The sequence below is a fragment of the Osmerus mordax genome, chromosome 15, assembly GCF_038355195.1.
Source record: "Osmerus mordax isolate fOsmMor3 chromosome 15, fOsmMor3.pri, whole genome shotgun sequence".
In the NCBI taxonomy this organism is placed as follows: domain Eukaryota; kingdom Metazoa; phylum Chordata; class Actinopteri; order Osmeriformes; family Osmeridae; genus Osmerus; species Osmerus mordax.
Window position 1 is genome coordinate 9,521,142 of NC_090064.1, and position 11,952 is coordinate 9,533,093.

The 11,952-nt window shown below is 47.0% G+C and overlaps 2 protein-coding genes across 2 annotated transcripts in view; both read right to left on the reverse strand.

Annotated features, from left to right (window-relative positions):
- Positions 1-1,130, reverse strand: part of ptprn2 (protein tyrosine phosphatase receptor type N2) — a 95,529-nt gene extending 94,399 nt beyond the window's left edge. Inside the window, exon 1 of the mRNA XM_067252212.1 lies at positions 901-1,130. Coding sequence (XP_067108313.1) covers positions 901-985 — 85 coding nt within the window. The 5' untranslated portion in view covers positions 986-1,130. The remainder of the gene's footprint in view (positions 1-900) is intronic.
- A 271-nt stretch (positions 1,131-1,401) lies between these two features.
- On the reverse strand, positions 1,402-11,717 carry ncapg2 (non-SMC condensin II complex, subunit G2). Its single transcript, XM_067251938.1, has 26 exons — positions 11,640-11,717; positions 11,363-11,545; positions 11,058-11,172; positions 10,722-10,879; positions 10,353-10,487; positions 10,098-10,192; positions 9,590-9,746; positions 9,403-9,495; positions 9,195-9,320; positions 8,834-9,013; positions 8,071-8,223; positions 7,631-7,853; positions 7,151-7,248; positions 6,650-6,823; positions 6,421-6,497; positions 6,182-6,335; positions 5,779-5,952; positions 5,470-5,586; positions 5,154-5,294; positions 4,174-4,273; positions 3,564-3,778; positions 3,124-3,267; positions 2,684-2,787; positions 2,311-2,411; positions 1,970-2,072; positions 1,402-1,805 (listed from the first exon to the last, which is right to left on the reverse strand). The coding sequence occupies exons 1-26, from the start codon at positions 11,715-11,717 to the stop codon at positions 1,754-1,756; spliced, it is 3,450 nt and encodes a 1,149-aa protein (XP_067108039.1). The 3' UTR covers positions 1,402-1,753.
- Positions 11,718-11,952: the final 235 nt, after the last annotated feature.

Here is an 11,952-nt window from a genome sequence, read left to right on the forward strand (position 1 = left end):
GAACAAACACAAAGAGATGGTAAGACTGGCATCTTAAAACACGCAGATGGTTCCTCCATGAGTGCTCCTGGGCCAGAATAACTCCCCCACACACCAGAAATCGAATCAGGATCATAGGTGGCAATGATGACATGCCTGCTTATCATTCTGACACAAGCAACCGTCACACTCACACACTCTACACTCACACACTCTACGTTCTGCTCTACCATCTGGTCCCAACCCTGTTGGCCTGCTCTGCACCAAAACCCATCTGAAGGGGACATGTAATCACAATGGCTTCTTTCCATAGGGTCTAACACTTTTGGCATTGGCAGTGTCCGAAAGAGGCCGAGTATGGCCGATCAAAGTATAATGGCACCTACATCTGCCACTTAGAGAATTAATTCATATATCATTGACAATGCTTTAAGGACAGTGCAGCGTATGTTGAATGTCCAATTTACTGCAAAATAACTGAGTAACTATGAAGAAATACTGTACATTGAGGACACTATAGAACTATCCGAACTAAGTCTGCGGTATAAATCTGGCCATTAGGCCTACTGCTGTGATTTTTTAAGTGCTTGTATTTAATTATTTTTTTTACTACTCTGACATGACTAAGCTTAGGATGAATCTGGTCATCATACATGTTCTAAACATTGGACCATATTTTGCTCTGCTTCAATCAAACATTAGACTACCGGTCTGGCCGAAAAATAATTTTGTAAGGACACAACTGAGAAAAAGTTGTAATCAGTTCCACTCAACCACGGTCGGCGGTTACCTTCTCAAGTATAATCTACTGTTTAAAAATAATAATAACACCTGGGCAGGTGAAGTCTCTGACTGACAAACTGAATCGTTGCAAAAGCGTAGAAATACATTGCAATTAAAGTTTACAATACGTTAACTTACCATATTTCCTGTTGGCGGAAATAGTGGTAGAATAGAAGAGGCACAGAGCCAAAACAGCAAGGATGATGGAACACGGCGAATCCATGACGCTGTACTAATCCATCGCACACCTTGCTAAAACTGCATGTTCATTGTCAGTTCTCAAACGGTATCTGTTGAGACAAAAATAAAAAACTATCCTAGATAAGAAATAGTGCGCGAATGGAGTGCAGACGTTGACCAATGTTGTGTTCGGCTCCTTTCCAGCAGCTCGCGATATTCAGCACCATGAACAGCAACCTTCAAAAGGCGCCCCTCCTAAGTTTCTGACGTCAAACAGTGTCTCAGAGCGTGCAGGGCTCCTCGTGCAACAGAACGGAAGACTATATTGTATGGTTGGCTATACATTAATAAGAAGTGGGAAAGCAAGCAACGATACACATTTCGAATTGAATAAAGTAAACTAATACTTGAGTATAAATCTAAATAATATTTGATATAAAACACGTTTCATGACTCAAATGCAAATTTTTATTAACTTGCTTTCCACAGCAAGCATGACACCTCAAGTTGTCTTGAAACACAGTGATACAATACATATACAGTATAATACATACATAAATAGGATACAACTAATTACCCTGTTATATCATGAGCTGGGTAAAATAGCTGTCACTCTGATTTCCCGAGAAAAAAACAGAAACATATAAATAGGCATACATCTGTAAGGGGTAATCAACAATATGGTAGTAGTTATACAGGTACAAAAACAATCCACCATGCAAGGGGCACCATGTTCCTGACCGTGGACAAGATGTTTAGGCAGGGACGACCTGACACATTAGTTGGATTATAGTTCGGTGCTAAAGAATTATTATACCATGAGAATCTCATTCACAGATTTGATAGCAGATTCATAAATGACCCTTGGAAAACAGAAGAAAATTATACAAGTCAGTCATTTCCATAACTTAATATTTTTATATCCTAATAGCAAAAAGAGAATGTTCCCATAACCAAATACTATCGTGTGAACATAGCATGTTTTAAAGAGCACACAGTGTGATCCAGAAGCGTGTCAGTGCCTCACCTCTGGGCGTGTCCCTCCTCCTCTGCTGTGACAGACGAGTGTTTCTGCAGCTGCAGCTGGACAGACACGGCCGTAGCTTTCGTCTCACCTCTGGCCTTACCCTCTGAGAGAAAAGTAGTCTGGTAGTTACAGCTATTGAACATATGCAATACTTTCCTATTGTCCAGCACATAATTATATTTATTTAGCGGTTTAAGACCATAATAAAAATGAATTGTATTATTAAAGTTATTTTCATTATACAAAAATACAGTATTTCCCCAAGCTGTTTAAGCTCCAGTTCTTATTGTAAACCATAGCCAGTATCTGCCAGTAGCAGATACTGTAACTCTGTTACTTACCCTGTCTGATAACGGCCAGGATGTTAAGGACAGCAGCCAATCCTGTCAGACAGTCGATGGCCTCCGAGTCCACAGACGACTTGACCTCCGACAGGAAGGCCCTGAGAGACATCACCCAAATTCAATCTATATTTTTAAAGCTGCACGAGCTGTAGGGATCTATAAGCATGTTAGAGGTCAAAACAGTTACAAATAAACAGAAAGCAGATATGTTGGTGTGAATTCCCACAAAGCAGTCCCAAAACATAAGAGCATAAGCTTAAATCAAAAGAATCCCTTTAGGAACACCTGCATTTTAACACTGACCACACAATGTTGTCATGTAAACATTATGGTCCGTATCGTGAGAAGGCCCCGGAAACCTTCTGGTTACCTGGTGACAGGGGGGGACTTGAGGACAACAGTCAGCAGAGTGCTGGAGAGGGGGGGGAGGTCGTCCACTGACTCTGGTCTGGTGACCTCCTGTGCATGAGAGATCTAAGAAAAGGACATTAAAATCATTGAACAGATGGAGAGAAGAGTTAGTCATACATGATGATCTCTGTTCTCATGATACGAAAATTGTTTTCTTTTTATTCATCTTTTTATGTAGGGAAATAAAACGGAATGACAAAATCTAAATTACATTTTACACTTAAGTTTTTACAGGTGTACAATTCGTAATTATCAGATGTAGAATTTCATAATATTATTTTCCCCTTATGTCCCCCATGTGCGTGCAGAAATGAAAATAATGCATCTAAATGGATATCCAGGTTTAGCATGGGATCTCCATCGAGTGAGCTGGCGTCAGCTCCTCCGTCTCCCCCCTACCTTCTGTAGCATGTGTCTGCTCTCCACGATCACGGCGGCAGAGATGGTGGAGAACACCCCGCTGAGGGGGTTGGAGGTCCCACCTCCCCAGGCTGTCACCACCTGCAGGAACGCCCCCAGACTGGGCAGAGCTGCCAGGCACAGCTATGGCAGGGAAGAGGGGGGGGGGGGATAAAGGGGGTGCCATTAACCTACATGATGCAGGACATTAACCTGGGTCTCTGAGGTAAACAGGCTGGGAACTGGTGGGTCAACTATAAATACCACGCTTGGATTCGGTTTACTATGAAGACTGCTGGGGCATAAACCCCATTTGAAGTTGTGTGAAATACTGTACACTCGAATGAGGAAGATTCCCTACATATGACAGTTGAAAACATTTAAGGACAAGTAATTGAATACAGATAAATAACAGATGTGGTATTTTGGTTTAGACTCACTTCCTGACCCTCCTCTGGCTCCTTCCTCATCCGACGAGCTAACACCTCCAGAACCTTCTGGAAGACGTTGGCCACCACCCCCAGGATTACCAGGGACTGGCCATCCTGCTTCCCCACTTCCTGCTCCTCCTGGCCCAGGGCATCCTGGGGGACGTAGTTCTCTGCCACCTCCGTCAGCACGGACACCAGCAAGGGAACGCAACGGTAGCCCTTTTCTGAGGACACAACACACACAATGTTGACATTTACATTTTAGTCATTTAGCAGACGCTCTTATCCAGAGCGACTTACAGTAAGTACAGGGACATTCCCCCAAGGCAAGTAAGGTGAAGTGCCTTGCCCAAGGACACAACGTCATTTGGCACGGTCGGGAATCAAACTGGCAACCTTCAAATTACTAGCCCGATTCCCTAACCACTCAGCAACCTAACTCCTGTTGCCGGTGGCTCTAGTAATGACAAATCCTAAGTGCATTACTGTAATGCAACTTCAGAGGTCCAAAAGTAGAATACAACTGAAATATTACACAACCGATCTGGAACCTCTACCCTTATTTGCCTTCAGTATCCTATTTTTCCTCAAATACATTTGTCATCGGTAGGAAACTCACCAGAGAGCAGCACCAGGGAGCACAGGTGGAGAAGGTGACCCTTGAACTCTTCGTCTCCCAGGCCCACTCGAATCATGTCTCTGCACACCGTCAGGAAGCTCTGGGTCCACACACAGAGACAGACTACATTTACTGTCTGTTCAGTACAGGCTACATCCACGCTACTTTTGAGAGAGGATCGATATACAAAAAAGTCACTTTCAGGATCTGTATCCACCTTTCGAGGGTTTGTGGGAGAGTTACTAGAAGCAGTGGGTGTGGGTGTGTGGGGTGAGGAGATAAATGACGGGTTTATTTTCCAGACCTGATCCAAGTTGCCGCAAGGGTGACAAGCTGGAGAGTAATGGCCTAAATAAGGAAATAAGCGTGTTCGGGAAAAAATGGAGAATAAGCGTAGCAGCAGTGGGAGGTAGGTATGGAGGTCTGAGCGCCGGGGGTGAGGTAGCAGAATGATCTATAACTAGACTAGATTTACTGGCTGAGAACTAGGAGTCACACAGCCAAAAGGGGGGGGGGGAAATCAATCACTCCATAATACCACAGAGATCAGCAGAACTTAATGTACTGGAGAACCACACCTCAGCCGAGCTTTTATGCAACTTATATTTAGTCTGAACCTCAACCTGTGGTTTCTGTTTGAACTGTTGTTTGTATCTGACATTGCTGTGATGAAGTGTGATTAAGAGGTTAAGAGGGAATCGACGCAGAGAAAGTGAATGGGTCAATCCATCCGTCTATACCTGTTACTGCTTCTCCCACCATCAGTCTCAGCTATCCATCCATCTGTCCATCTATCTAGTCATCCATGCATTCTTCTATACTTCAGTCTATCCATCCATCAGTCTATCCATCCATCAGTCTATCCATCCATCAGTCTATCCATCCATCAGTCTATCCATCCATCAGTCTATCCATCCATCAGTCTATCCATCCATCCATGCAGCAGCCCTTGTGTTATATCCCAGCGCTATAGATCTTACCTCCACCACCCGGCCGGCCAGTTCCAGCTGGCTCTCGGCAGGCCCCGCCTCCCCGGGCCGGACCAGGAAGGGCAGCACCCGTTCTGCCACCCACGCCGCCATGTTCTCCAGGGACGCCAGAAGGTCGCGACCCTCCGAGACCTGGGGGGAACGAAGCGGTGGGTCAACGTCCCAGACACGGAAGCAGCCACCTCCAAAACAACCCCGATGTTTGTGCTGTTAGAACACATATTGCTGTTGGGTATTGGTTTTCCTTTACCACAAAGACAAGGATGATGAATGTGTGTGTGTGTGAGGGGGTAATAGAAGGCCTTACTGCATGCTGCAGATGGACGCTGAGACGGCCATGCATGGTGAAGGCCCTCAGAGCTGTCTCAGCACTGGGAACACTGGCCTCGCTCTCAGGGGAGCTCAGGTGGGAGTATAACACAGACTATGGAGAACAACATCACAACAAAACATTGTTTACACAGATTCTTCACATATTTACACAGATTGCCAACACCACACAGCAACATAACACCAACATAAATCCCTTTTCATGCTAACCGTGAAATGGTAATGCTACTTTAAGAAATATAAAACAATTCCATTCTAACATGCTAACTGTGCAATTAGCGCTTACCCTCCAGGCACCCAGAGCCTTGTGGAGCTGCTTCAGGGGGCCGTGCCCGCGGGGCAGGATGCTGTCCCTTGTCGCGGCGCGTCCGACCAAATACTCCAGGTAATTTAGCCCCAGGTCTGGCTTGGCCTCCACAGGCTCCGTGATGCGCACCTTGCGGCTGGCATTCCCCTTGCTCTGTGGAGATTTAGTGAGAGGAGAGGTCTAGTGTCAGTGGAAAAGGGCGTATGTGAAGCTCTCTGTGACATCGCTTGAAATATTGGACTTGAAAATATGTGCTGTGGATTCATTTTGGGACAAAAATAGCATTACCCCCAAACGGCAGTGTATCTGGAATCTTTGCACGTGTGTGTGTGTATGTATGTACTGCATCCACTGCATGTGTGTGTGTTCCGTCTGTACTCACGGCTGTCTTGGGCAGGGCCTCCGTGAGCCAGTGTGTGATGAGCTCCAGGGTGTCGGAGGCCTGGCCCCAGCTACAGAGGCAGTCTATCACCTGGCTGTACTGGCTCTGCTGCGCCCCCGGCTCCATGTTCCTCAGCCTGGACAGCACGCCCACACTGGGACAGCACAGCGGGGGGTTAACACTCCAGAACACGGTCGCTGTGTGCGCGAGTGTGAGTGAGTGGAGAAAAAGATGAAGACGCTGACCTGAAAGTGGGGACTGATGCTGGAGGCAGCAAGGAAGCCAGCAGGATGAGAGGCACTGTGCAGCGCTCCTCCTGAAAAATAGACCGGAAAAAATGGGGGGGGGGGGGGGGGTGAAAAGATAGAGACAGGCCATGATTGAACAGTTGAAACAGCCCTTCACAGAAGTAAAGGTGGATGAAACACAGGTCAAAAAACTTGACTCAAGTGTCTCCGTGTCTCTGACCTGGAAGGTGTTGAAGTACTTGGGAATCACAGCGCCGAACTTGGAGACGGTGTACTGCAGGGCGTCCTTGTTATGCTCCAGAGCCTTCCGGATGCTTCTCCAGAGGATGACCACCACCTCCAGCAGGCTGGCCATGGACGCAGTGTCACTCACCGACAGCACGTCCTCCAAAACCTGTTCAGAACAACTGTGTGTTGGCTGGGCTTCCAGTACACTCACCTCACTGCCATACACTGTTATAGACTGTAATACTTATTGATACACTGCAACTGCATTACTCTCTTCACTGCAATACACTGTTGTGAACTAAAACGTAGCAATCCAGTGCAACGACAAAATACTCACTTCATTGGAGTACACTGCTACACTCAAGTCAATGGCATTTTTGTTGCGTTTCATTTACTTATTCAAAAAAACTGCACGTCCAATCAAAAGCATGGACAGGGCCATGTTGAGAGGCTGTGTGCACCTCCCCTTCAGGCTCCAGCAAGGGGATCTTACGCTGGCGTTCTCCTTGTTGCTGGAGCGGGTCTCGTTCAGCTCTGCTGTGTTCTGGATGCAGGCGTTCAGGCAGCGGCGGATGGTCAGCATCAGCTTGGCTGGAACACAGCAGGGGAACGTAAGCTCTCCATTTGAGTTCTACGTGTCCCGAGTCAAAAGTGGCTTGACGGCGTGTGGTCCCATTGAGGATTTGAAGATGTTTTCGAGATAAAGAAGCACGGTAGGTGCAGTATATATGGACCTGTGTTATGAAGGTATCTGTGTGTGTGTAGGCTGACCATATAACTTAAACATGAACCAGACATTTCCATGAAAACTGTTTAAGTACCAGACACTGGTACTTGCACCCAGTAGGGCCACAGGGTGCAAGGGCAGGCTCCTGGTGCTAATATGGGACAACAGCTGACTGTAAGGAGCCTGTAGGTTACAGATGTGCCTCAAGAGATCAGACTAATTATTGCTGTGTGTGTGTGTTCTCACCTATGTTAGTGGGGGCTGTGTATAAGTGGGCGTACTGGTAGAACTTCCTGGCAGCCTTGGGGTTCATCTGGATGAGGGTGACACAGCGCTCGCACCACACCTCTTCTGATTGGTTGACGGGGAAGAAGGAGTTGAAAAGGAGGTTGACAATCCTCTTGGAGATTGGCTGGGAGTCGACGGCCAGGCGGGCCAACAGGTGCTCCATGGAGCACACCTTCCAGAACTGGAGAGGGGCGGGCGAGGTGGTGGGAGAATGACATTAACAACCATGGAAAACACTGAAGAGCTACAACTGGGATGACTGTCTTTTACTGTGTTTGTTTCGGTAGATATTTAGGAATAAAAGCTAAAAGACAGGCATTTTTTCCCCCTTCAGTTGGGGTTTGAAGCAAAACAATCAAAGGCCTTGCAAACACACACACACACACACACGGTCGGACCTTGGCAGCTCGCACGGCCTTGATCTTGAGCAGCATATCGAGGAAGGCCACGCGGACCTTCTCGGAGCTGTCGTGGAGGCCGTACTTGAGGACAGGAAGGAGCTGTTCCAGCAGAGGGTGGCTCAGGCTGTTGTCCAGGACGATGGGCAGGCACTGCAGCACAGAGGTCCTGCCTCGTTAGCCTCATTCATCACAGGCAGGCAATAAAGACACTGGAGCATTAGCTCATGAAATTACTTCTAATTGTTTAAAGACACCTCATTTGACTACAATGAGCCAGACATGGTTGGGGTCACATGTTCACAATTAAATATTAATGAAGGAATTCCGTGTGTCTGTGTGTGTGTTTGGAGAAGCGGGCACTGTAGGAATAGGACATTTGGCAAGTGTATTGCTCAAGACCCAAGGACGTGCAGTGACGCGTGTCAAGTTGTTTGGATGAGCGCTTTGCGACATTTAAATGTTAACTCATTTGCGGCCATGTTGAGCTGCACTAAGCTATTGCTCTCATGAGAAATAAACACACATGCCCCACCAACAGGCAATGCACTAGTTTCATTAATAATAAAATACATTTCTTTTTAAATTATGCAATTCGACGGCTCTGTCTATGGCCAGTATCGATTCCAGGTCTACTGGATGGTTCAGAGGGCTGTGAAGGCCTTCAGAGGCGTGTGAAGGCTTTGAGAGGGGGGTGAAGGCCTTCAGAGGGGGGTGAAGGCCTTCAGAGGGGGGTGAAGGCGTTCCTCGGTAGGCGTGGCACCTTGAAGACAGAGCAGCGGACGTCTGGGGAGCTGCAGTCCGAGGCCAGCTCCACCACCAGCTTCTTCAGGAAGTCAGTGATGATGGTGGGGGGGATGACCTCCCAGCACTTGGCCAGGATCTTACACACCCCCAGGGTTGCTGTGGAGCGCACCATGGGCTGGGGGTCCTCCAGCAGACACTGTAGACACACACACACACACACGTTTAGAGGCCATTCATTTTTGTTTTTTTACTGTATTCATGGAATGGGACTTTTCTACATTTCCAATTCGACATTACTTCACAGTTTACTGAAGCCAAAACCAGAATACATCAAGCCAAGAACCATGTGATATAATCTAAATAAGGCTGCCACGCACCACCAGAGCATCCAGTTGTTTCTGAACGGTCTCATCCATCTTCTCGCTGCTCTGACTGGGGTCATGGACAGGGAAGGCCTCAGTGAAGAGCAGAGTAGCGTTGGCCCTCACCTCTGAGTTAGTAGCCTGGACAGATAAGGCAGGAATTCTGTCACTGGTGAGATCAGATACCGTGAGAGTGTGTGACAAAGAATACACAAGTACGTACAGTCAGAGCTCTCCAGAGAATGGGTTTGTAGAGTCTGTGGAGCATCTCATCCAGGTTGTGATGTCCCTTCCTCTTGTGAAAGTAGCTCAGTATCTAGTCAGAGAGGATAGGAAGAATTAACAGCAACACCAAGATAAGATATTCTTTTTAAGGTATTCTGAACTGAGGCGGAAACCAGGTCCTCTACCTGGCGAACTCTGGGGTGGACAGGTGTGTTCCTGTGTAGCAGGATGGCGTGCTGCATGAAGTCCTGGATGCAGGCGGTCTCCATCTCCTCCAGAGCCTCCCCTGACGCCTTCTTCCACGCCCTGAAGTAGATCTCGGCTATGTGGTCTGTCAGGGTCCTGAGGTAGGACATACAGAGCTCATCTATCAGCAGACAAGCTTTCATCACATCCACTCCTGAGACGTTGACAGTAAAAGGTAGTCTTAGCCAAAGTTATGGTTCGAGAAAAGCCTAAAAAGAAAGGAAATTTTAATGACCACCACAACCCCTAATTCCACCAATGCACAAACGAGGTTTTTGTCGATGACACCAGTCACAGTACTGTAGCTATGTGGATCCACTGTACTTGTGTTTCATCGTATATAAATCCTGCATCACAAACACCAGTTTTCTGCACGGGTATGGATTGAGCTGAGGAGGTTGTTGGTTGTAGATGTATAGATGATTTAAGGTGGACATAAAGTCTTACTTGGTAAAGAACTGGAGCTGGTTCTTGATGGTTCCGTGGATCATCCTAATGAAGCTGACATTCCGGCCAAAGAGGAACACCATGAAACGCTTTCCCTGTTAGGCATGGAGAGCGGTTAGTCAGTCCTGCGCGCAGCACACACACACACAAACACACGACAAAGAAACCATCTTTATCACGACTGCCAAGAATTAGAGGCACCCTTGCTGTATTTTGATTAAACACCTGTACATGCACACACACACACACACTTACGTCGTCGTGTTTGATGTGATTGCCACTAAGAAAACAGCGGAGGAGCAGGTCCATCATGTCCTCGCTGTCCTCAGATTGGAAGTCGACACTGAGCAGCACCTCATGAAGGGCCCACATCCTCTGGATCTCAGCGCCCTGGAAACACGATGACCAGATAAACACACACATTGATAACATGTTGAACACGATGTTGCCCTTTTGTTTTCAAAAGCACAAGATAACAACCTTTAAGCAAAAACACTGTTCAGTCCATAGAGACTTTTTTGTGAATTTGTGAAAAATGTCATGTGCCATTGTTCCATATGTCACACCTTAAAACACATTTTAAAATAGAAAACAAGCAGATGTTGCTAACAGGCGAGTACTTACTGGTTTCTTGAGCATGAAGCTCTTCTCCAGGCACATCAGGAAGGCGGTGCGCCCCAGCTCCTCCTTCCCCAGGAGGCCTTTCTTCCACCAGGCCTCGCACAAACGGAAGACCGCCTGCTGCAGGGGCACCTGGGACGCCGGCAAGGAGGTCAGGAGGCCTGGGGCCACGAGAGAGAGGAAGCAGGGGAGTTGTGTGAGAAAACCAGAGCGATGGGACACGCCAGATATTCATGATGTGAAAAACAAAACCGAAACGTTCTCTGTTATGACTGACAGGACAACACGCATGTATGTACGCTCCCATGTCCTCTACACAGAACTGAAGCAGGCACCTACCGTTTAGTATGGTGGCACACTGCAGGAGGGAGTTGTATGCGTCTCCGTCCTGTATGACGGCCACAGAGGCCATGACCACCAGTGTCACCCCACCTAGGACCTCCATAGTGTGTTCCTGGAATGAACATGAGTGAAAATGTTCACAACTCTACTGAATAGCATTTTGAGTTTAATTGTGATACGCTTCACTATCCTAGTTAGAAACTATACTATCATGCCTGAACTGCACCGTGTGCACGTTACGATGCAGGTACCTTCCAATCATGCTGTGTTCTACATAACGCATACCCGACAATAGAACTGACCAGATCTGGGGGGACCTCCACTTCCATGGCATCATCCCTGTCCTCTGCGTTCCAGCGATCCGGGGGGAAATCTTCCATCGCTCCACGCAGCAGTGTGGCCAGTCTGTTCCACAGAGCTTCTCGCTGTTTCTTTGACACCTCTTGAACCACCTCATCGAGGTCGAAGGGTTCCGTAGCATCATTCTAACAGATGGGCATGTTCGGGAATGTCAATCAATTCGAACGTAGACCAAACTCAAAACCAATGAGAGCTCGGAAATGAACTAGCTCTACTTACATGAAGTTTGGTGAACTTGAGAAAGTCATCCATATTTTCTTTGCAGACCGAATCGAAAAATGCCTCTCGTTTAGACATGTTTTAATTAAAGTAGGCAGTTGTCCTATTGGGAAATCCGATGTTCTGCAATTATTGTTGTTGAACCTGGATGAAACTACAAAACACAATCAGATAGAAGGCGAATTTTCAGTGTACAGTACAGCTGAGTTAGAGCGGGCTAACAACAGAGTTGTCAACACAGCTGACAAAAGCTAATTTAACCTGGCTTGTTTATGTTTTCAATCAGTTTCTAACATATTTATAAACCAAAGTC